The 25,925-nt window shown below is 44.1% G+C and overlaps 1 protein-coding gene across 16 annotated transcripts in view; it reads left to right on the top strand.

Moving 5' to 3' along the window:
* The window catches only part of SUSD1 (sushi domain containing 1), a 282,880-nt gene that overhangs the window by 194,868 nt on the left and 62,087 nt on the right, over window positions 1–25,925 (top strand). For 2 of the 16 annotated variants that reach the window (XM_045043338.1, XM_045043330.1), the window contains one exon: window positions 10,805–11,304. The exons of 10 other annotated variants lie outside the window; for them this stretch is intronic. In XM_045043338.1, coding sequence (XP_044899273.1) covers window positions 10,805–11,079 — 275 coding nt within the window. In that variant the 3' untranslated portion in view covers window positions 11,080–11,304. Of the gene's footprint in view, window positions 1–6,570; window positions 6,600–10,804; window positions 11,311–25,925 lie in introns of those variants that run through there. 4 more of the 16 variants (XM_045043339.1, XM_045043337.1, XM_045043329.1 and 1 more) reach the window with 4 other exon arrangements.

The raw sequence follows: 25,925 nt of genomic DNA, 5'->3' as shown, positions 1-25,925 counted from the left end.
GTGAAGAATGCTGGTGTTACTTTGATAGGGATTGCATTGAATATGTAGACTGCTTTGGGTAGTATCGACATTTTAACAATATTTGTTCTTCCTATCCAGGAGCATGGAATCTTTTTCCATTTTTTTGTGTCTTCTTCAATTTCTTTCATAAGCTTTCTCTAGTCTTCAGTGTATAGATTTTTCACCTCTTTGGTTAGATTTATTCCTAGGTATTTTATGTTTTTGTGTGCAACTGTAAATGGGATTGATTCCTTGATTTCTCTCTGTCACTTCATTGTTGGTGTATAGGAGACAACTTTTTTTTCTTTAAGAAAATGATACTTGTAGCAGTTTTGGCTGCTATTGTTCAATTGTCTTCTGGCTGCTTATGTTGCTGTGAGAGATAATAGTGTCTCCAAGCCCTAAGCCTTTCCTGAGTGGGAATCATCTTGCTCCTTCTTGGCCTTCCCTTACAGGCTCCCCACTTTTCTCCTATCTTCTAACTCTTCTATCTGCTTTCCATTAAAAAAAAATAGTTCTGACATCTAAGTCTACTATTATTTCCTTACAATTCTCTTTGTTGGTTTATGGCTTTTGAAAAAAATATTCCATTTACTGTCATTTTTGTGGGTTTTTAATGCAGAGAGGTAAGTGTGTGTCCAATTTGCCTTGTTTAATTGGAATCCCTTACTCATGAAACACTAATAACACCGCTTTTGGCCAGATAGGCAACAATCATATATTCTCCAAAGCAAAAATCTTTAGGTCATATTGTCTAATGACAACGGAAAAGGAAAGGCAAAAATAGGGGTGACAGGACTTAACTGGGGCCCGGAAACAAGGTGCAGTGAGTTTTGTGTGAACCAGGAGCTCCTTTTCCTCACAGTCATTTGTTACCGGCAGCTGCCAAATGGCAACTGTCAAGTGTGGGCACAGCTGGTGGCAATGAGGAAGTAGGCCTGAGCCAGATGGCCCTTCCTTCATGGTCATGTATTGGTCCCCTCTGTGAACTACATGGAACTTTGTGGTGGGTGGAAAGATGTCATGAGGTGGCCTTACTTTCCCTTCTCTAGTGGTATAACCACTTCATCATGCTGCGTTATCTCAAGAATGCAGTTGCTCTTGGATGGTGAGGGACCCTTGCCTAGCTGACATGGTGTTAGTTCGTGCCCTCATTTTTTTAGTAATAATACAGGTTTCTTAAACCTTGTCACAGGATTTCCCTGCTGTGACTTTTGTTCCAGTAGGCAGTGGCTCCCATTCTCTAGGGTGGATCTAGACAGTGACCAGACTTACAGTTCCTCCCTGGCATGGCCAGAGTGTGCTCACCTCAGCCCCACGCAACCCATCTTTCTGGTGTATCTTCTGGCAGCCTCCTCGTGACTGTCCACCTCACCAGTTCAACCCATACATCTCCATTCTGCCATGGAAAGTGAATTATTCTCCCTGAATACAGCCTCTTACCTTTCTTAGGATTAAATCCCAAATATATGGACAGTCAAGGTATTTCAACAATTAACATCTATTAGGGGGCGCCTGGGTGGCTCAGTCAGTTGAGCATCCAGCTTTGGCTCAGGTCATTATCTTGTGGTTCATGGGTTTGAGCCCCATATCGGGCTCTGTTCTGACAGCTCAGAGCCTGGAGCCTGCTTCAGATTCTGTGTTTCCCTCTCTCTCTGCCCCTCCCCCACACATGCTCTGTCTCTCTGTCTCTCTCTCTCTCTCTCTCAAAAATAAACATTAAAAATTAAAAAAAAACCGAAAACATTTATTGAGCTCTTCCAGTGTGTCAAACACTGCCCTAAGCACTCTGTGAGGAGTGACCCATTTCATCCTAACAATACTGAATCAATCATGTTTCACTGATTCTATGGATTTGTTTTCACATTTTAACATCTCTAAAGATGAATTGCATCCTATAACAAATAGAACATTTGGTTTAATAACATTTTCTTCTTTCTCAGTGGTACATAAAATAGGGCTGTATTAGGGCACCTGCATGGCTCAGTTGGTTAAGCCTCCGACTTTGGCTCAGGTCATGATCTCATGGTTTGTGAGTTTGAGCCCCACGTTGGGCTCTGTGCTGACAGCTCAGAGCCTGGAGCCTGCTTCAGATCTTGTGTTTCCCTCTCTCTCTGTCCCTCCCCCACTCGGGCTCTGTCTCTGTCTCTGTCTCTCTCAAAAATAAATAAACATCAAAATTTTTTTTTAAATAGTGCCGTATTTACTTTAATGATGTCTTAGATTTGATTCAAAAAGCTCAAAATGTGCTACCCTGTGAACTTTGGTCTGGGTACCACTATGTTAGAAAAGGTCTGATGTCCCATGTATATTTTAAGGCCTCAGCAGGAATAGTATTTACTCTAATACTGTGTCCCTGCTTTGTCCTTCTGATGAAGAACACTGGGCTTTTCCTTTGGTGAGGGGCAAACCTCCTTTGGCTATTTGCTATCAACAGCTCTTGGAGGTTTGGGCAGTTAACTTTACAGGTGGCATAATAGAAAAAGGAAGAGAAGATTCTCAAGAAGGTTTGTTTATAAACTTCAAAGCCCGTCCTTTTGGCAGTCTTAACTTTTAAAGGCTTTATCCCACATAACCTCATTGGAAATTATAAATTAAGTCCCTTCTAATACAGTAGAGATGCAACTTAAAGATTTGGCTTCCTTTTACAAATTCTTTTAGCTTGTGGACTGTGCTTTTTGAACTCTGACTTCATGCCTGCTTGGGTTTGGTATTCATAAATGTTTTCTGTGTTTTCCCAGAACTCCTGCCATGGGAATATTAGGCTGAAAGAGGTCTTGCATGGTTCCGGGCAACGTAGGCAGCAAAAGTGAAAGGGAAACTAAAGGGAGAATGATGCCCACGAGACTGTCATGGGCCCATCCTCAAATGACTGGGACCACATGGTTTCCCACATGAGGGTCAGTAGGAAACATCTCATGAGACCCTTCGTATTCCTCCCACTGCTGAGTCACATTGGAGCTGAGCCTGTAGGACCAAGTCTTGGTAGAGTAAGGTGCGGAGGCTAAGATTGCCCCTCAGGTGAGGACTGGGGTCCCTGACTGGCAGTTGGACATCTCTTCCAGCTGCTGAGCTCTCTGGTGGTCCCTTGGTGTGTCTGGGAGCTGGCTTCTAGCCTGGGGTGGCAGGCTGAGACGGTAGGCTCGCCTCTCTCTTCACAGGGAGGTTTAGCAGCCAGGAGAAATGGAGCAGACAGGTTCTTCGGAGGGTATGTCCCTGAGTTCTTTCTAGAACTGAGTCCATGGTCAAATATCATTCCTTTCCTGTGCCTGGCTGGAGAACCATAACCACACAGCAAGTAGAGAGCCGGTCTATCCCCAGCCTAAAACTGCAGCTTAACATGGGGACTATCTTTATGCTGGATAAGGCCATTGAATATGCATCGTGCTGCTCCAGAACCAGAGGAACCTTTGAGCAGTGGACTGCCTGGTCGAAGAAGTACCATCCTTGCCTTACCTGCGAAGAGTGAAATGAAGAGGGGCTCGCACTATCCATCTTTAAACCTGTAGCATGTCTGCTAGAAAAGGAATTTCTGTGAGAGGGGCAGAGGTGTGCTGAGGGTTTTAATGGAGTGGGTGGGTACTGTATTTCATTTTGAGAGTCGGTGTGGTACAAAGCTTAAATCACCAACTTTGGAACCAGACTTCCTGGGCTGGTTTTGTTCCTTAAACTAGCTGTGTGATCTTGGGCTAGAGTTACTTAATCTCTCTATGCCCATCTCCTTATCTGTAAAATGGTGATAACAATAATAATGCCTCTCTCAGTGGATTGATGTGAATATTAAATTACTAATATAAGTAGAATACATTGAACAGTGCCTACAGTGTTTGCAATAGCTCAGTGCCCTCAGCTGTAGCATCGCAGCCACTAGAGGGAGCTGTTAGCCTTAGGGGCAAGATCGTTCCCCTAAGGGGAACAAGATTTCCGGACTGAGGAACTCAGCTATGAAATAGCCCCTGTTCTCTCCCTCATTTGAGTAAGAAGAATTTGTAATTGTTGAAGAATCAACAGACCATGCACAGGAAAAGGGCAGGGTGAGGCCAGGCTACAGAAAGACGAAGCGAGCCAGAATCATCATGTCAAGCCTGAGCTGGGGCCTGGAATAAACGTGGACCACCCCGGGGCAACAAGGGTAACTGTTGAACTTTGGCTTTTGAGGGAGTAGCACCCATTTATTCCCACCTATGCTTCCTGAAGCAGAGAAAAGGAGTCAGTCGGAAGGACCTGTGGCCTCAGTGTGAGGAAAGAGAGAATCACAAACGAGTCCCTCCTGAGGAAGCTTGGAAAGCCAAGAAGAGCCAAGAGTCCATGGGGTGGGGGTAGGGGTGGGGGGTAAAGTAGAGAACTGAAGCCAGATGCAAAGCCAAGGTCTGAAGGGGAGATCAGAGGCAACGCAGGAGCAATTGGATTGAGGATTATTTGGGAAGTACACAGCAGAAAGGAACAGTTTGCCAGAGGCCTGCTTCCAGAGCCCCAGGACAGGGGGAGTGCTCTTAGGGCCACCAAGCCTGTTGGGAATCTGTCCTGGTCATGCCTCCTCCCCCTGCTGTGTAACCCATGATGCAGGCCTGCAGCTTTGCGAGCCCGCACTGATGGTGTCTCTCTCTCTCTGGGGGAAAGCATTCTGCAGCCCAGTGGGTCTAGACCAGTGCTCTCTTCTTACCACTTCATTTGCTCTACCCCTTGCAGTAATCAAACTGGTTCGCACCTGGTGGCTTTGAGATATCTCCCTGTTTCCACAGCCATGGCTCCCCTCTCAGTGGATTTCCTTGATTGGCGTCTTTTGGACCAACTTGCCCCCTCCCTGCTTCCTCTTACCCACAACCTCAGCATTTTTGCAGCATCCTCCGTGCATACGTGTGGGTGTGCAGTAGGGAGATGCTGAAATGAGAGAGAGCGTTCGGATTGTGACCGAGATGAAATATTTGGCTCACCAAGTGTGTGAAGGCCCTGAGCAAATTGATCTTATTTATAGAAACAAAGAAATGTGACATTTCTCACATCTGCGTGTCATGCAGTAAAACTCACATCGGCTACCCCAGCTTCCAAAAACTGTCTGTGTTCAGAACGGGGCTCTTTGTGGTCGAATTTGCAAGGCCCTGCTAGAGGACTCCGGCTGCCCCAGAATAGCCCCCCAGCCACCTCCTCGTGTCTGCCATTTTAGTCATTAACATTATTCCTGTATTAGAGGTATTTCTGTAAGAAGAGGAAAACTTTACCACCCGTTGCTTAACCGGCACAGCAGCCTGCAGAGAGCTGGGCCAAGGGCAGCCCTACCTGGGGGGGCTTGGCTCTTTGTGGTTTCTCCTGGTGAAACAGTGACTCCAGGGGCCAGTTTTCCCATGTGTTTTCTTCTTGGCTCAACCGCCACTCAAGGCACATGGCACGGCGGTGAGTGGCCTCCTTCCTAGGGCCCCTGCCTCCTCTGCTGGCCCAGAGTCTTCTGTTAATCACAGAAGCCACTCTGACCATGGTTGACCCACAGCGGCACAGATGACATAAGCACCGTGGGTCCCGCGTCCCACGGCCATCCTTGCTTCCTGGCCCTCCCCTCCACATCAGAAAGTGGGGCACACTTCCCAAGTTTCTTCTTCATTTTGTCTTGGATGAAGTACCCCCTTTGCAGGAAGTGGGATTGTGAGTCCACTACTGGAAGCTTCCTTCTGTATCCACATGCTCAGGCCAGAAATCTCAATGTCATTACAGATTCCTCTCTTTCTCTCACCCTCCCCATCCAGTCCCTCCGCAAGGCCCATGAGTTCTGTCTTCCTAAGGCATCTCCAGCTGCACTGGACATATTTCACTTTTGTAATGAGGAAAAATAAACATGTGCGTGTGCGCAGGGAGAGATTTGCTGGCAGTTTTTCTATTCGAAAAGGCCAGAGAAGGTAGGGAGTGGAGGTTAAGGGTGAGACGGGGTGGGAACAAGAGTTTAGGTCTCAGGGTTTGAACAAAGGATGAAAAAAGATAAGTTTTAAAATATATTTCCCCCTCTTCCTCTGTCATAAGAAAGCTTCTGAGAATTAGCACATGTAGTCCCAGTGGGAACATACTTCCTGGTTTTAGATACAGTTAAATCAGATTTCCTACAGGCCCATAAGTGGGAGGGTGGAGTTGGGCCAGGTGGTGTTAATCTCAGGTAACGTAGTGGTTTCCCTGGAGACAGAGTGGCTCAGGTAGTGATGAACACAGGCCGGCCAGGGGCAGGAGACTGATGGATGGCGAGGACTTGTTCCTTGGGCCTGCAGCTCAAGGGTTGGTCTCCTTCACGACAGGGACTCTTTTGGACAAGGCCCAGGAGGGGGCCTTTCCAGAGGAAGAAGGGGTGGGCAGGGAACACAGAGGTGAAGGGGAGGAGTTTGTTAGCTCCACAAGACCCTGAGCCCCTGGGAGCTGGTCTGGCTCTGTTGAGAATCCAGTGAGAGGGGCTTTCTTTCTGACTTGAAAGCTGGGGTGATTCTGAGGGCATGAAGAAGTGTCAGATTTTAGCTGGCATAAACATATTCCCCCACCATCTGGGAACTGGGGAATGTTCCTTAGTTCCTCACAGATGTTTCTCTCCATCCCTAGAGGTTGCTTACTAACAGCCCCCAAAGGAAACCCTTGTACGAACCTCCTCCCTTGACTTCTCAGCCCTATCAGAGGATATGGAAATGGTGGCAAGACATAAGACTTTGGAGTCTCGCTTCCTGGGTTCAGATTTCCAGCACTACAGCTCACCAGGTGGTGAGTTTGGGCAAATTATCTCATCTCTCTAAGCCTGTTTTTTCACTTGAAGAATGAAGGAAATAATATCACATGCCTTATAGAGTTGTTATGAGCATCAAATGAGATAATTAAAGTGGGATAATGCCTGGGCAAACAAAATAAATGCTTAATAAATTTTAGGTATAATTATTACCTCCACAAGGAGGTGGGTATGGCAGAACATGTGTTGCTCTGGATCCTGAGTAACAAATGAGAGGGAAGAGTTCTTTTTTTTTTTTTTTTTTTAATTTTAAGTAGGGTCCATGCCCAACATGGGGCTTGAACTCATGACTCAGAGGTCCAGAGTTGCATGGTCCACTGACTGAGCCACCCAGGTGCCCCATGAAGAAAGAGTTCTAAGGTAGTGCAGTGGTGCATATGATGGTAAAGGACCTTCCCTGGGGTCCCCCAATTCTAACCTCATCATGGTGGTAGGGAATGGTGCCCCAGGATGAGGCAGGGATACAGAAGGAGCAGGATCCCAGAGGCCTAAAAGTGTTTAGACTCTGCCCCCCCCCCCAGCCTTCTGGGCACCCCAGGTTTGCTGTGCACCAGAAATAGAAAAACTCAAATTTCCAGAGAAATCGTGGTGAAAGAAAATCAGCCTCTGGGAGTTTGATAGAGGCTGGCTAAAATTAACTTTTGCCCAAAGAGTGAAGACACATGGCCAGAAGAAAGAGAAGTAGTAATCTGCTGTCCAGTGCTTGGGGCCTGGTTCTTTCTTCTTGGTTCCCACTGCTCCAAGGGGTTCATGACTCATCTCTGGGGACAAATGGACAGGTGGGGGCGGGGGAGGAAAAAGTCAAGGATCCACATCTGAGCTTACAATGCTGGGACCGTTCTGAGGGAAGGGAAGTGGTTTCATGGGTTTGGGGTTTGGTAACCCCGAGCTGCTTTGGCTCTCCGCCCAGCATAGGAAACAGGCAGCAAAAGAAACAGAACAGAGAAGCAGAATGGGGTGGGTGGTGGTGCTGTTGGTTTTATATCAGCAACACTAAAAAGCAGCTGCATTTATGAGGTGACTGCCTTTTGATAACTGGGTGAGGGCCTTGCCTCTAAGGTCAGTACCAAATCAGGGGTAGGGTTTGCAGAGCAGAAATTTTACCATTGGTGCCCACAGGAGGAAAATCCAAGCAGGCCTCTCTCCTACTCAGCCTTTGGGGCTTCTCAATCCCCAGCTGGCTCCCCAGGATCCCTGGTCCTTCCTATGCTGCAGGCACTCTCCTCTCTCTCTCCCCCTTCCCTCCCAGCTTCTTCAGAGGTCACCACCACTGACCCCATGCCGTGCTCAGGGCTTGACTGCAGTGTAGAGGGAACATTCCCTGCTTCTTCCCCTAGAAGGCCCTCACATAGACTATCTTCCCTTTAATGATTTTATCCTGACTCATGGAAGAGAAATAAGTGGCATCGTGAAATCAGCACATCTAGGAGAATTACAAGTTTTTACTGTTTTTACCACACAGGTCTCTCATCCATATTCACTCCTTCATTCATTTGTCCATTAATTCATTTATCCATTCTGCAAGCATTGACTGAGCACCTGCTATGTACCAGGGACTGGTCTAGCTTTGGGGATACAGTGGTGGACATGTCAGGCACAGACATGTCCCTGCTGTCCTGGAGGTCCTCGTTCCCCTGAGAGTCACAGGAGCCTATGCGGTTGTGTCCTCTGACATCTAGATTTCATTAAGGAGCTCACCGGGAGGCACTGCCTCAAAAAGCCTGCATTTTAGGCCAGAGGCAGGACCAGACACCCTGAGCTGTTGACCCGGAGCAGCTAGAAGCAGGGCAACCAGGGATGAATCTGCTAGTCCTCGTGGAGGAAAGCCAGAAGTCAGGGCCACAGGGGTAGTGCCATGGGTAGGTCTAAGGGGTGGGTGCGGGGCTGCAAAGTGAGTCCAGGCATTTGGAAGAGGTCAGGAGACAGAAAGCAGTGGAGGTGGCTGTTAAAAGGCAAGGGTATTAGGAGCCCATCGTGCTGGGAGCTGGCTGAGCAGCAGGAAAGCAGGGGTTTAATCATGGTAACGACAAAAGCAATCGTAATACTTGCCATCAAGTGTGTATGGAGTGCTTACTGTGTCTGCACCAGCCACCAGGCTAAGCAGTTTACATATACAGTCTCATGTGAAGAGGTAAGGGACTGGGCAGGACATCTGCTCTCAAGCATAGAAAGGAATTCACCAAACCTTCGCTTCCTAGACCCTAGCCAAAAATTAAGACCAAGCTGAGCACCAACTCTCCACCACCCAGCACTCCCCACTTCAAGCTCTTACTGTTATCTATATTTTGCAGTGGATATTAAGATAAAATAAAGGCAGGGGTGCCTGGGTGGCTCAGTTGGTTAAGCGTATGACTTCGGCTCAGGTCATGATCTCAGAGTTCATGGGTTCAAGACCTGCGTTGGGCTGACAGCTTAGAGCCTGGAGTCTGCCTCAGATCCTGTGTCTCCCTCTCTCTCTGCCCACCCCCCCCCCCCACTTGCATTCTCTCTCTCTCTCTCAGAAATAAATAAACATTAAAAAATAACATAAACTAAAGGCAGAATAACAGTCCCCTTACCCCCAGGGGGACAGTTAGCATTACGAAGCCTTTGTAAGTCCCAGGAATGATTCTCTTTGGGCATCACCTTTTATTTTTTTGGAGAGAGAGAGTGAGCATGAGTGGGGGAGAGGGGCAGAGGGAGAGGGAGAGAGAATCTCAAACAGACTTCACCCTCAGAGAGAGTCCTACGTGGGGCCTGATCCTATGACCCTGGGGTCATGACCTGAGCCGAAATCAAGAGTTGGATGCTTAACCAACTGAGCCACCCAGGTGCCCCTGGGCATCAGTTTTTAAAGGGGCACGGATTCAAGTCTCAGGGGCCAGGCAAGAAATGTAATGAGTGTAGGTGAAGAAGACCCTAGTCTTCAGAGCAAGAGAAAACCCATGGGACTGAGGCCATTTGGAACGTTCTTGCCCTCCAAAACATGAAACCCAATGGCCAGATCCTCTGGGGTGTTTTTTTGTTTTTTGTTTTTTGTTTTCAATAGAAGACAGAAATCCAGATTATAATATGAAAACTCTGAATTGTTCAATGTTGACAATACCTCTCTGGAACTTCTATTATAGAAATCAAATGAAACACATCTGAAAGCTGTCCCTTTGCCACTCTGCCTTGCAACATCTCAGCGATATCAAAACTGAATCAGAGTCCTTGGAACTCCTTCCCCAACCATGTTACATCCTTCCACAGAGATAGTAATACCTTTAGGATACCGTGTTTACCAAACTCTAAAGTGGCTTTGAATTTGCATGAACTACTGACTTTGGGAGAGGTAGGAGGGGAGGGGTAAGAAAAGACACAGAGGGGCCCCTGGGTGGCTCAGTTGGTTAGGTGTCCAACTCTTGATTTTGGCTTGGGTCATGATCTCACAGTTCGTGGGATCGAGCCCCGCACTGGGCTCTGCGCTGACAGTGCAGAGTCTGCTTGGGATTCTCTCTCTGTCCCTCCCCTGCTCTCTCTCTCTCTCTCTCTCTCTCTCTCTCTGTCTCAAAATAAATAAATAAACATTAAAAAAAAAAGGCACAGAAGTGGTGGGGAGGGAGAAGATGAAAGCATTAAGGGGAAGGCCACCACTGTGTTCTGAGCCTGACTATATTATTGATACCTTATCTCATTTAATCCTCCCAGTCTGTGGGGCAGATACTTTTCCTGTTTTCCAGAGGAGAAACCTTTCCTGAGGTTAAACTCCGAGCCAGAACTTTTGCTCTTTCCAGTATATTCTGTAGAATTGACTGGAGGGACATTTGGGCCAATGGCCTCAGGAGAGCTAACGCAGGCAAGCCATTGCTGTGTGTCTCACGGGACTCACTCAGTGTTGAGGTGCTAAAGCACACACCGAGCACAGCATCCAGGGCCGAAGGGATGGAAAGAACCTGGGGATTACCCACACAAAACCTTGCCCCGCACACAAGCATTCCTCACACATATCTATCAGGCACTTGCTTTTTGCCCAGCACTGTTCTTGGAAGACTGAGACAATGTAGAAGCAGCTGAGGACCTGATTTCTCCCTGCAGAGAGCTTTCATTCTAATAAAGGAGAACCAGGGCCACCAGAGGACATTGCGTTGAAGATGCGAAAGCAAACTGTTGCCAAATGCGAGGTGAGGTGGTCAGGTTTGCCCTCCCATGAAGACAGAATTGGACAAACGTTACTCAGAGGTGGGGAGGCCCTGTGGGTAGGCCTGTTGACGTCTTCTCCGGGAAAGAGGCCTAGAAGAAGGAGCCATTGGCCTGAGCTGCTCATTCAGTCCCATTCAAAGCACATGTCTGGAATACTATTCAGTAAGTAAAAGGAACAAAATATATACATGCTACAACATGGATGAACCTCAAAAAAATTATGCTAACTGAAAGAAGCCAGCCACAAAAGGTCACATATGGAATGACTCCATCCATGTAAAATGGCCAGAAGGGCCAATCCAGAGAGACAGAAAGTAGATTAGTGGTTGCCTTGGGTTGGGGGTAGAAATGGGGATTAACTGGGGGTGCCTCAGTCCGTTGGGCATCCGACTATTGATTTGGGCTCAGGTCACGATCTCGCGGTTCATGAGATCGAGCCCTGCATTGGGCTCTGCTAGCTTGGAGCCTACTTGGGATTCTCTTTCTCCCTCTCTCTCTCTCTCTGCCTCCTCCCCCAAAATAAATAAATAAACATTTTTTTAAAAAGGGAATGAGGAACTGTAAATGGGGATGAGAGACTTTAGTGGGTGAGAGGAATGTTTAACACTGGGTTGTGGTTCTAGTTGCACAACTTAGTAAAGTTACTAGTGAATTTTATGGTATCTAACCTTGTTTACACACACACACACACACACACACACACACACACACACACACACACAGGCCTTGAGGAAGCCAGAGCACAGCACCTTTCAATACAAGGCCAAAGAGGAAATTAGCTCACAGATAGGATCTGTTTCCCCAAGCTGCTACTTTCTCATCGAACCTGGTTGGACAGTTGGACAGTTCATAGCCTCAAAGGAAGATGGATTTGGGTACACTCTACATGATCACAGGTAGGACTTGTACAAAGGAGGCAGCCCCAGCCTCAGCCGGGCTGGTAAGAATAGCCCTCTCCATAAACATGTCCTACCAGAGCCTTTCCTGGACGTGCAAACCCACTGTTGGCTATGCTTTTAATCAAGAAAGGGTTGATATCTTACTGTTTTCACAACAATGGCTCAGTGGAGAAGCCAAGGGTGACTTTGGGAATAAAAGAGTTAAATCTTTCCTTGGAAGAGGGCGATAAGGAACCCAAAGCATGGGTGGTAGCAGTAGAGGCGATGAAATAGGACCTGGATGATTTTAGCCTCCATTCACTCACTAGCTGTGTGACCTTATGTCACATGAAGTGAATTTTGTCTTAACCCCTCAGAGTTCCGGGTTACTCCTCTGTACAACAGTGGTCGAAATCAAGCATGTAAAGCACTTAGCATAATGCCTCATAGACAAGTGCTCCATTCATGTACTTTATTCATTCAACTAATATTTTGGGGGCATGTACTATGTATCAGGCATTGAAGAGACATCAGCAAATGTGGAAACATATCATAATTTCATAGTGATGAGTGTTTTGGAAAAAGTAAAACAGTAATGGAATAGTGTGATGGGGATAGGGTGGGTGATTTTGTAGCAAAGTCAGAGAAGAGAGGGCCTTTCTGAGAAGATGACACTAGAGCAAAATCCTAAATAATGAGAAGAAGCCAACTATGCAAGGATTTGGGAGGAACATTCCAGACAGAGAACAGCAAGTACAGAGCCCTAAAATGAGAATGAGTTTGGTTGGAGCCACGGCTAGGGTAAGGTGAACACAATGTTCACTCTCAGGGTCGAGCAAGTATAGGATCAGAGCCCACGGTTATTTATTTTAATTTTTTTGATATTTATTTTTGGGAGAGACAGAGACAGAGTGTGAGTTGGGGAGGGGCAGAGAGCGAGGGAAACAGAATCTGAAGCAGGCTTCAGGCTCTGAGCTGTCAGCACAGAGCCCAACGCAGGGCTCGAACTCATGGACCCTAGATCATGACCTGAGCCAAAGTTGGACACGTAACTGACTTCGCCATCCATGCACCCCAAAACCCTTTGTTATTTAAAATATTTTGGTTTTGTTTTGGTTGTTTTATTGAAGTATAACTAACACAGTGTTATATTAGTTTCAGATGTATGATATAGTGATTCAGCCATTCTCTACATTACCCAGTGCTCATCATGATAAGTGTATCTTCCCTCTAGTAACAGTTCTCTGTATTTAAGAGTCAGGTTTTTTCTTCATCTCTTTTCTCTTTATTTATTTGTTTAGTTTCTTAAATTCCACCTATGAGTGAAATCATATGGTATTTGTCTTTCTCTAAAAGTTTGCTCTTTTGTTCATCATGGACTTTTTTGCATCAATGCAGTTACATGTTTATTGTGACGACTATGTTTTGGGACACCCCTTAAATTTTGCACCAAAGCGAGTGCCTCACTTACCTCCCTGTAGTCCTGGCCCTGTGCGCAGAAAAGAAGTGGACTAAAATGGTAGCTGCTGTTGACTTTCCTGTTGGGGATACTTTCTGTAAAAGTTGGGACTGGCCTCTGAGCCGCTGATTCTGTGATTCCATGATTTGAGCACAAGGTCAGGATTACTGCAAAAACAATCTAATGATAAATATTTCTCAATTTTCCTTTTTTTTTTTTTTTTGGAAAATTAAAACCCAGTTTATACTCAGAGGTGTTTGCCAGATTATGCTGAGACTCCCTGAGATCCCAAGGCTACCAGTGTCCCCTCTCCCTCCTCCTCTGGGGCCATGTGTGTTAAGGGGATGCACCAGAGTCTCCCCCAAATCACTCCAGGGGCCCTTCCAGTCAGTTCCTCCAAGGCCTGGCACCATACTGATATTCCTTTTCTTCTCCGGCCCCTGCGTGCCCTCCCTATTCTGGACAGTTCCTTTGAGATTAAGAAAATGTGTATAAATGGAAAAGCCCTAACAAAGTCTCATCTGCTAGCTCTTGCAAGGCCTCAGGCCTCTCTGATCCCTTGGAAGAAAACCCTTCCGCTCTCTGTTCTGCCAACCCCCGCCCCTCCTCAGGAGGACCAGCCTGGGGTGTTCGTGAACTCATGGCCCCCACAGGTAGCTTTGCTTTTTCACGTTTACAGAGGCTTCTATGAGAGATTTAGGCCACATCTTGTTTTTGCCTCTGACCCCATTTATTTTCCCTTTCATAGGGATTGGAGAGAAGCAGTTTACTTCCTTCCTGGTTTGTAGCAATTTTTAGGGCTCCTAGCAGCCTTTATGCAAATAGGTGTCCAGTGACCTAGTGAGACGTCTTATCCTGTTTCCTTCCTTCCTTTCTTTCATTCAACAGATACATTTTTTGATTGCCTATGTGCATGTCCCTGTGCTGGGGACACAAGAATAAATCAGACAGATATGGCCCCTCTCATACTCAGCTCTCAGTCTAGTTGGGGAGACAGAAGAAGCAATTGCAATCTGGTTGCCATGATGAAGAAGGTATTGGGTACGGTAAATGTTCACAGATGGGAGGGGAAAGAAATCTAGTCCCCCCAGTCTTTTAAAATATGGCAATGAAGTTCAGAGAAGGGAAAAGTAGCGTCCTCAGTCACATGATCTAAAAGCTCTGGGCTTCTTCTCATTTCCTGACTCATGCCCTTTCTACTTCTTAATAAATATCTCTCTTGAGGCCCAGAAAATCTCTAAAGGCAGGTGTGTGACATAAAAGCAAAGGGATTTGCTGGAAAGCGTTGGGCTGTGGGCAGTCTGAGGAAGCACTCTGGCTAACACGGAAGGTGAGGACACTGCCTCTGGGGTGACCTGGCTGCAGGGGGGAGCCTCCACCTGGCTGGGACCTTGAGGAGCCTTCTTAATTTTTCTTTGTGTGTTTCCTGTGCCAACTCTCCTTTTACGTGTAGTGCTTAGTCTGCACAGTATTGGTTTTCTAGCAGTTCCTCCAATTTCATGTGGAGACCAGAAGTCTGTGATGGGCAGTGAAAGCCAACAGTGTGTCCACATAGAGCAGTCAAAGAATTCCTTAAAGCCATCAATCAGGGGCACCTGGGTGGCTCAGTCGGTTAAGCTGCCAACTTCGGCTCAGGCAATGATCTCACGGTTAGTGAGTTCGAGCCCCGAGTTGGGCTCTGTGCTGACAGCTCAGAGCCTGGAGCCCGCTTCTGATTCTGCATGTGCGCGCGCGCGCGTGTGTGTGTGTGTGTGTGTGTGTGTGTGTGTGTGTGTGTCTGCCCCGCCCTGTTCGCTCTATCGAAAAAATGAATAAACATTAAAAAAATTTTAAAAAATAAAGCAACCATCCATCAAACCATTCCCATTTGCGACTCGCCCTCCCCTCCCAAGGGCACTTTTCATGGGTTTCCAGAAAGACCGGAGATGGTTTGTGATTTCTGTCTCAGTGACACGTTTCTGTGGGTTTAATACAGACCTGCACCACCGGCACTGTGGATACGTGGATATGTAAATGAGTGAATCTAGCAGGTGCGCCTGCTCAATCTTATCTTTAGTGGTCTACTCTTAAGCTGCTTCTCTCCCCACAAAGCCGTTGTTAACAGGTCTTTCAGCAGGAGCTCAGGCAGTTAGGCCTAGAAAAAGATCCCGACTAGGAAAAGATAAAGGGTTTTCTTCTCCCCGACCCAGAAGATGGTCAGGCCTGACGAGGGAAAGAGGCCAAGAAATGTCCTCTCCACAGGCAAGGTTACTTAAAGTTTCCCAGAACCTTTCTGGCCTAGAATAATCTTCTTCCTTCCTTAAATTGTTTAGTTCTTGGTGAAAGCTGAGAGCAGGTGGCTGGCTGCTTGGAAACCAGGAAGAAGATCTGGAAATAAAGGCAGAACTTTTTGACTTTAGAAAGACTTTTGGTTTCCTCACTATCTCAGGCTCTGTGGGTTTGGTGCTGCTCTTAACTGACTCAGTCCCGCAATTAAATGGGACATCTGGCAATTAAATGGGACCACTTCCTTTGCTGGGTTTGGGGGTACCATCCAAATAGATGTAGAAGGTCAGAGTTCAGGTGCGCTCTACAGATTCTTCTGTGACACCAGGGAAAAGTAAAAATTCCATTCTGTTATGATAGCTGAAGCAATTAACATTCCCCAGGGAAAAATCTAAATGCAAAGTGTACCTGCCAACTAGGATCCCCTAAGGGGAGGAATGCAGGAATAGCGAGCGAAATCTCTTAATAAACAACTGATGTGAAATTTGTTCCTAGGAAATTAACCTTTAATATATCATTTTGGTAAAATAATGCCCTGTAAAGCAGGAGTTATTTATCCTGACTGCATGCTAGAATCATCTGGGGGAAGTCTTTGAAAAATGCTGATGTCTGGGCCCCATTCCAGAGATGATGACTTAAATGGACAGGGCAGGGCCCTGGACAGCAGGAGGTTTTCTTTTGTTTTTTAAGTTTATTCATTTTTGAGAGAAAGAGACAGAGCATGAGCAGGAGAGGGGCAGACACAGAATCCGAAGCAGGCTTCAGGCTCTGAGCTGTCAGCACAGAGCCCGATGCAGGGCTCAAACTCACGAACTGCGAGATCCTGACCTAAGCTGAAGTTAGACGCCTAACCGACTGAGCCACCCAGGCACCCCTGGACAGCAGGAGTTTTAAAGGCTCTCCACCCAAGTCTGCTATGCAGCCAGGGCTGACAACACTGTCCGAAGTGGACTTTATCCATGTGATTCCCAGCCCGGATGGATAACCTAATTGAGAAAAAGCACCATGCGTGGCACTAAATTAAACGAGCTCACTAGATGAAATAGCCTATACTTTCCCCACTGATTCTGCATCCTTATTATCTATTAATATTATCCCAGTATAATTGGGACTTCTCTGAAGTCTCCAATCTAGTCCATTGATCTACCTCTTTCTGCATCAGTATCACATGGTTACAATTACAGTAGAGTTATTCCTAATTTAGCAACTTTCCTTGATTACGAAAGTAACAGAGGTGAAATGTTCTCCAGAAATAGCCATTTTTTAACAAATAAAGTAACTAATACTTAGTGAGCAGTTGCTGTTGGTCAGCTGCTCTTCCACGTAGCGACTGGTTTCATCTTTACAGCCCTGAATTAGGTACCATTATTAGCCCCATTTTATGACAAAGGAAACTGAGTCATGGAGAGATTAAATATCTTGCCAGAGGTTACCCAGTTCATAAATGGGAGAGCTGGGATCCAACCATGCAATATGATTACAAAACTCCTACCAGACTATTCAATCTGTGTCTTTCTCTGTATCTCTGTTTGTTTCTATATCTATATAATATATAATTTTATTATGTACTTATAATTATATTAAAATTAAATAAGTTTATATATAATATAAATTTATATAAATATAATATCATATATCATATGATGTGTATGTATAATGTATACTTTTATTTTTTAATATTTATTTATTTTTAATATGAAATTTATTGTCAAATTAGTTTCCATTAATGTATATTTTTAAAGGAAATTTTTACATACTATTTTTGGAGTTAAATCCCCCCCCCCCCCACCAACCTAAACAGTGTATCTTGGGCAGTTAGTATATAGAGACCTATTTCTGATCTCATTGGTGAGGGGCATGTTAGTAATCACATGCTTTGGCTCTTAGAGTGAGACTAACTGGATTCAAGTACCAACTCCATCACTTCCTAGCTCTGTGATCTTGGGAGTATTAACCCTCCCTAAATCAGATTCTTCAATGAAAAAAATAGATACGGGGGTGCCTGGGTGGCTCAGTTAAGTGTCTGACTTCAGCTCAGGTCATGATCTCATGGTTTGTGGGCTCTGTGCTGACAGCTCAGGCTGGAGCCTGCTTCAGATTCTTTGTCTCCCTGTCTCTCTGGCCCTCCCGTGCTCATGATCTGTCCCTCTCTCTCTTTCAAAAATAAAATAAACATTAAAAAAATTAAAATAGATAGGTAGGTAGGTAGGTAGATAGATAGATAGATAGATAGATATGTGGCAAAAACCACTGCTTAAGTGGGACTCCTGCATGCCCTGTAAATGTATCTGGGCAGTTAGTAGTTCAGAGGAAATTGGATTTGATAACACCCAGAAGCTCATAGACCGTGAGACTTCTCTCAGACCTCTGCATTTGGGAACAAGAAAGGGGAATTACTTTGTCAACTTCTTTCAAAACATTTTACAAAATATAGAATTTATACCTTGTAAATCACAACATAAAATAAGTACAGGGTATGTGTCCACATTTTACTAGATTTTAGCCCTACTATTTTTAAGACAGAAGAAAGCATTGCCCGTGAAAAAAAATAAAAATAAAAGGAAATAAATAAAATGATGATGCTATTACATCTCATAATCTAATATTTAAATATTAAGTGTTTACAGCACATTTAGAAGTTGGGTAACCTTGAGCAAGATTCTTAGTTTTCCCATGCCTCAGTTTCCTTTTGTATAAAATGGGGATAATAATGGTACCTAGCTCATGCAGTTGTAAAGATGGAATGAGAGAGTGCTTGGCACCAGTAGGTACTTACTAAATATTAGGTCTAAGAATTAAAGGAGATGAATCTGGGTTAGCCAGGGTCTAATACTTGGAAAGAAAAGAAAAAAGAAAAGAAAAGAAAAGAAAAGAAAAGAAAAGAAAAGAAAAGAAAAGAAAAGAAAAGAGAAAAGAAAAAGAAAAGAAAAGAAAAGAAAAGAAAAGAAAAGAAAAGAAAAGAAAAAAGGTATTCTGTGTTGATATCAGAGTCTCATTCTTATTTAGCCAACTGTCCTAGAATTTCATGTTTCATGCAGATTTTTAAACTTTTAGACTAGCTTTAATTTTTCTGGCTCTATAAATTTCCTCTATCATTATTAATTTTATAAGTCAGTATCCTGTCTCTTTCTCAGCGAGACTTCCTGTTTTTGAGAATCACCGCTATAGTAAGGCTCTTCCTTCAGATGTGCTGAGAAAAAAATATGTTGCTGTCCTGCTTTTAAAATGTTCAATCATATATTTATTAAATCTTCTATGCTGGTGGTTAATTTTTAAAATCGGTGTGATCTAACAGTTTCTGAGTAAGTGTCAAGCTTCTTCCAAAAATGGTGGTTTTATCTGTTTCTTCCCTAGTTTTGTCAGTTATGGCTTTATATATTTTAAGGCTAAGTAGTCAGATATATACATGCTCATAATATTATGTTTTTTGGGGTCTACTATACTTGTACAACTATATGACATCATTATTTTTCCCATAGGCTTTTTTTTTTTGGAGGGGAGGGGAATGAAGAGTTTGAAATCTATTTTACCTAAAATTAAGCTGCCACTCCAGCTTCTTTTAGCTCTTATTATCTGATGTGTTTCTCCTTGTTACCTTATCATATGCCTTTTATTTTATCTTATTTATCTTTTTAAGTTTATTTATTTATTTTGAGAGAGAGAGAGAGAGAGAGAGAGAGAGCAAGAGCAAGCGGGAGAGGGCCAGAAAGAGAATCCCAAGCAGGCTTTCGAACCCACGAACTGTGAGATCATGACCTGAGCTGAAACCAAGAGTCAGATGCTTAACCGACTGAGCCACCCAGGCTCCCCGCCCATGCCCAACACGGGGCTTGAACTCACAACCCTGAAATTTAGAGTCGTATGCTCTTCCAACTGAGCCAGCCCGGTTGCCCCTACATTATGCCTTTTAAAATTCTCCATGTCTTCTCCCCAAGTATCTTAGCACAATTTCATATCCCTGTGACCCAACCCTTTTCTCCCAGTACGTTGGTATTCTCTAGTTTTAATTACGCATTATCACACATTTTGTTTTTTAATTTTTGCCATTATTTATTTAGGTGGCAGTGAAATTAAAGTTACTTACTTACCTTATTTCTCACATGACATTGCTTCTTCCTCATAACATCTATTATTCTTTTCTAATACCCTCCTGTGTTTCTGAGCATATCTGTAATCTTAACTTGACATTTATTTTGATGGTCCTTTAACTCTGCTTCCTCTGGTGTTGGCTCTTTTATAGTGTTTGTGTTCCTCAGATGTCTCATTGTTTTCTTCTTGTGAGCTCATATTCCCTTGTGCCTGATGGCCACTGTCTTTGGGGAGAGATGAAAACGTGAGCACTGTCATCTTCTCCAGATGAGTGGGATGGGGGAGCCCCTGATGGGCTTAACCACTCCACATTAGTGCACCCCCCAAGGACCCCAGGCAATCCCACTCTTTAGGCAATCTCTAAACCACTTTATCCAGGCACAGATCTTTTGCAGGGTAGTTTCCTAGTTTGTAATTTCCTAGTCACAGATGGCGGGAGAAGCAAGGTAATGATCAGGGGCCAGTCATGGCCTCATCTTGTCATTATCAGAAGATGCTGTGGAGAACAGAAGCGCCCTCTCCGATCAACCTTCTGTGGGTATTGCCATCCTCCACCCAAGGAGGGCAATATGGGGGAGAGGAAATGGCAGAGGGAGAGTGTGTTCCTTCAGCCATTCCCTCACCCTATGGCTCCTAACACTATAATGGGAAGCCCCAGGGTGCAGACACAAGAGCCCTAACTCTGGAGCCAGGCTGCCTGGGTTTAAATCCTGGCTCAGCCCTTACTGGCTATGTGGTATTAGGCACACTACTTAGCTTCACCCTGCCTCAATCTGCTTATCTGTAAAATGGGGATAACAATCCCCACCTCACAGAACTGTTCAGGGGATTAAATCAGATAATATATATATCCAAGACTTAGAAGAGTGGCAAATAATAAACACTGTGTATTACTTTTATTACTATTAGGCTTCCAAAGTCTATTTCCCCCCCTCACCAAGACCCACGCACTTTGTGTTTCTTCAAGAGTTTCTTGCAGTCTTATGTTAGGTTCTGGAATTTATTGACATCTCTCTCACATTTCTGTTTGCACCTTCAGGGGAGAGAACTAGCAGCCCTTGCTCAGCTTGTTATCTTGATCAGAATCTGAATCTCTAATTATCCATGAATAACTTCTTTTGAAAGATAAGGATATTATACATGTATCTGACCTCCCTCCCTACCACGCTGGCTAGTCCAGGTTCCTGTTTATCATCATAAAGATATTTTTATATCATGTAGCTTTTTTCAATAAAAATTTTGTCTTGTTAAATCAACTCTATTGAAGTATATTTGCATACAATTAAAATGCACACATTTGCAGTTATAGTTTAATGAGATTGGTAAATTGTACATACATGTCACCACCACCACAGAAAGTACAAGAACATTTCTCTCAACCCAAATAGTTCATTTCTGCTTTCCCGGTCAATCCCCGCTCACCATGGAGAGTCCCAGGCACCACTGATCTGCTTTCTTTCTCTCTATATTAGATTTGTCTTTTCCGGAGTGCCATATGCATATGTATGAGGTCTTTTGTGTCTGGCGCTTTTAGTGGACCATATGTTTTTGAGATCCGTTCCTTTTGTTTTCCTGTGTCAATAGTTTGTTCCCTTTTCATACTGAGGAGTATACCATTATATGGCTCTGTCACCATTTATCCGTTCACTTTTGAAAATTTTTTTTAATGTTTATTTTTGAGAGAGAGAGAGAGACAGAGACAGAGACAGTATGAACGGTGGAGGGGCAGAGCGAGAGGGAGCAGGCTCCAGGCTCTGAGCTGTCAGCACAGATCCCATGCAGGGCTCGAATTCACAAGCCAAAAGATCATGACCTGAGCCAAAGTCGGACACTCAACAACTGAGCCACCAGGCATCCCTCACTTTTTTTTTTTTTTTTTTTTTTGAGAGAGAGAGAAAGAATGAGCATGTGCGTGCGAGTTGGGGAGGTAGAGAATAGATATTAAGCAGGCTCCATGTCAAGCCCCATGCAGGGCTTGATCTCATGAACTGTGAGATCATGACCTGAGCAAAAATCAGGAGTTAGATGCTTGAATGACTGAGTCACCCAGGTACCCCTATCCATTCACTTTGGGTGGATATTTGGGTTGTTTCCAATTTGGGGCCAGTATGAATAAAGCTGTTATGAACATTTGTGCACAAGTAATTGTGTGGACATACTTTTCTTCAGGTAAATAACCAGTCATGAAATTGCTACATCATACTGCAAGCATATATTTAACTTTATATGGGACCACCAAACTGTTTTCCAAAGTGGTGTAGCTTTTTGTATTCCCAGACTTCTGTATTCTCTCCAAACTGCTGCTATTATTGTCCATTCTGTTGATTTCAGCCATTCTAGTAGGTATGTGCTGGTATGTTATTACAATTTTAACTTGTATTTCCCTAACAACTAATCATGTTGAACATCTTTCCATGTACTTAATTGCCAATCACATATGTCCTTTTGCAAGGTGTTTGTTAAAGCTTTTTGCATATTTTAAAAATTGAGTTGCTTGTCTCATCACTACCGAGCTATAAACATTCTTTATATATTTTGGGTATATGTACTTTGGCAAATAGACATACTGTGAATTTTGTCTCCCAGACCATTGCTTTCTTAACAGCATTTTTGAAGAGTAGAGTTTTAAATTTTGGTGAAGTCCAATTTCTCTCTCTCTCTCTCTCTCTCTCTCTCTCTCTCTCTCTCTCTCTGTTTTTTATGGTCCATGCTTTTTGTGTTTCATCTAAGAAATCTTTGTCTAGGGGGCACCTGGCTGGCTTAGTTGATGGAGAATGTGACTCTTGATCTTGGCGTTCTGAGTTCGAGCTCCACATTGGGCATAGAGATTATTTAAAAATAAAATCTTAAAAAAAAAAATCTTTGTCTAGGCAAAGATTGAAAAAAAATTCTCCTACGTTTTCTTTTAGAAGATTTATAGTTTTGGCTTTTGCATTTAAGTAAATGATCCATTTTGGTCCATTTTGTGTTAATTTTTGTATATTGTGAGTCATTAAGTGTTGATGTATATATAGTGTGAGGTAAAGAATTTCAATAGCACAATTTATTGAGAAAGACTATTCTTTCCTTATTTGCTTTACCTTGGCACCTTTATCAAAAATTAATTGACTACTCGGGGCGCCTGGGTGGCGCAGTCGGTTAAGCGCCCGACTTCAGCCAGGTCACGATCTCGCGGTCCGTGAGTTCGAGCCCTGCGTCAGGCTCTGGGCTGATGGCTCGGAGCCTGGAGCCTGTTTCCGATGCTGTGTCTCCCTCTCTCTCTGCCCCTCCGCCGTTCATGCTCTGTCTCTCTCTGTCCCAAAAATAAATAAAAAACGTTGAAAAAAAATTAAAAAAAAATTAATTGACTACTTCTGGACTCTCTCTTACATTCCATTAGTTTATTTATTGTTTGTTGGTTGGTAATCTTCTGGGAAATGGCATTTCCTTTCAGAAGTTGTTAAAAATCCCATAGCTGTGAGTATAACTTCACTGATCTTGTCCTTCTGGCTGGGGTAACGGAGTGAATCTCCATACTTCTGTTTACTTTGGGGAAAGGCAGCTATTTTGGTGCACGTCTGGCTAGGGAGATGCTAGCTAGGGCTAGGGCTAGGGCTAGGGCTAGGTTTTGTTGGTTGGAGAGTCTCCCTGACACCCCACCCGGTCTCCTGTGCTGCATCTTCCCTACAGACCTAACCGGTCCTGAAGTGGAAGCAATGTTAAGTCAACAAGAGGAGCTACTTACCTAGTGTTCTCTGTAAGCTTCTTAATACTTTACAGAGGAATGTGTCCCAAATGTACACAACCCACTCCAACTCTCTGTTGGGTACTAATGGTGGGGCTCTCAGAAGTTTGTCACCTACCCATCCCAGCAAGGCTCACCAGTTTGAATGTTAACACTTTGAATTCCCAGCACCACTTTTCAATTTGGTATGAATTGAATCACAGCCAGCCAATTTTCCTAATATGTATGAGATTGGGGCCCCACTCTATTGGGGGATATTTCTATTTATTTTAATGAGCATAGTCTGGAAGGGAATTTTTAAATTTGCATTGAAGTGACCATTTTCCCAGAAGTGTTTATCTGATATATTTTCAACAAGTTACTTCTTTAAAAAAAAAACAAAAACGTTTATTTTTAAGGGAGAGAAAGAGAGACTTAATTCACAAACCACGAGATCATGACCTGAGCTGAAGTCAGATGCTTAACCAACTGAGTCACCCAGGGTCTCTCAACAAGTTATTTCTTAACTTTCTTGTGAAGTTTATTTTATTATTTTATTTTTTTCACATTTATTTATTTTTGAAAGACAGAGAGACAGAGCGTGAGCAGGGGAGGGGCAGAGAGAGAGGGAGACACAGAATCTGAAGCAGGCTCCAGACTCCAAGCTGTCAGCACAGAGCCCAAGGGGCTCGAACTCACAAACTGTGAGATCATGACCTGAGCCAAAGTCGGACGCTTAACCGACTGAGCCACCCAGGTGCCCCTTGTGCAGTTTATTTTTAATGTGAGCTTAGGTCAGCTGAGAGCATCACTTGAATGTGATTTGGGCTTTTTTTTTTTTTTTCTGTTGGCATGATTTCTTTAATCCTTTCCAATTATGTTTGCAGATTCCTGGTGAGTTTATTGACCCCCAATCATTTTCAGTTTTGAGTTCAAGTTCTAGCTTCCTCTTGGCTTCATTTACATCCCACCTGCTGAAGCCAGTCTCTCTTCTCTACCCCATAACTTGGCTCCTTTCTGTGATGCTTTGCCCCACAACTGCCCCTGCCTCCCAAAACTCCCCACAGGCATTTGTTTTTCGTGTATGGTGGACTTGTTGAAGACTTGAGGTAAAGGGACAGGCGAGGGCAGGGCACTCCTCTTCTTACTCCTGAAGATTCTGCCTCCTTTCCTCTTAGAGTCCCTGCAGCTCAATTCCCCTTATTCTACTAGGCATAATGACAGTAGTATTAATAGTCATAATACTAGGGGTGCCTGGGTCGCTCAGTCAGTTAAGCGTCTGATTCTTGTTTTCGGCTCAGGTCATGATGTCATGGTTCGTGGGTTCGAGCCTCGTGTCAGGCAGAGCCTACTTGGGATTCTCTGTCTCTCTCTGCCCGTCTCCTCATCACTCTCTTTCTCTCTCTCAAAATAAATAAATAAACTTAAAAAATATTCATAATAGTAAATGTCACAGGATTTACTGTGTGCCAGTCACTTCTAAAGTGCTGTACATATACCACTAATCATGTAATCTTCACCACAACCGTGTGAAGAAGCTATTATGATTAACCACATTTTACAAAGAGAAAAATGTAATTCTATCTAATCTGCTCTGCTCAGAAATGGACCATTAGAAAAACTAACAGAGGTTTTGAAATTCTGTTTATCCTTCCCTCTCCCCACTTGTTTCTGGGAGGTAAATTGAGCAATATGGCAATGCATTTCCCCAAAGGTAGGAGTGATGCCAGTTCTTTTGAGAGGCAAACACAGATATAGCCAGTGAAGTTTTGGGTAACTACAGGCTGGGATCACCCTGCTTGCAAGATTTAATATAATCGAAAGTCCCCATTTTATAACTTGTAGAAATCAATGATCTTCCCCAAGGTTTCGCAACAGTTTGAGGAACCTACTTGCTCATAGTTACCTCTGCTCTGGTTCATGTTTCTGCTGAATAAGTTTAGATTATGGACCATCCATGACAACTCATGGAACTAGATATGAACACAGCTGCTGTCCTCTACTCCCTTCCCCCCTTAAACACAGGCTTTTCATTTGAGGAGCAGATGATGCTAAGAACCTGGAGAGATGGGGGAGTTTACATCAAAGCTATCGTAACAACTCAACTTTAAATATTGGGTGTCCTCTTAAAAGCCCATTTAGCTCTCCCACCCCTGGGGATTTTACTGTATCACTGGCTTCTGTTTTTTCTCTTGTTCTTCCTTGTTTCTGTCTTCTCCTCATAGGAGTCTAAAATCATTCCTTTTGTTCTCATAAAGCATTTCAACTCCCTCTTTACACTTCATGATTAGGCTTTGCGACCCGAGAACCAACTTGATGTATCTAAGTGGACCATGAAATGTTTTTTTAAACAAAGAGTGCTCCCTCCCTAAGATAAATCGTGGGGTCACTTGTTTTGGTCATCAAAAAAAAGTCTATATAAGACTTTTCTCTGTCTGCTATAGTAAAATGAAGATTTGATAACTTCAGACAAATTTCTCACTCTTGAGTCACGGCATGGGTCCTTTTGCCCTGCTCTTGTGGCCCTACCCACAGGCAGTAGAGACTGTCCCTAAGTTTTCTTGTGTAGGGCATATCTGTTATGCTCTAATCAGGTCAGCATTATGATTAGACCATGTACAT

The sequence above is a fragment of the Felis catus genome, chromosome D4 (assembly GCF_018350175.1).
Source record: "Felis catus isolate Fca126 chromosome D4, F.catus_Fca126_mat1.0, whole genome shotgun sequence".
Lineage (NCBI taxonomy): Eukaryota > Metazoa > Chordata > Mammalia > Carnivora > Felidae > Felis > Felis catus.
The sequence above is the reverse complement of the archived record's forward strand: the minus strand, read 5'-3'. Positions and strand labels throughout refer to the sequence as shown.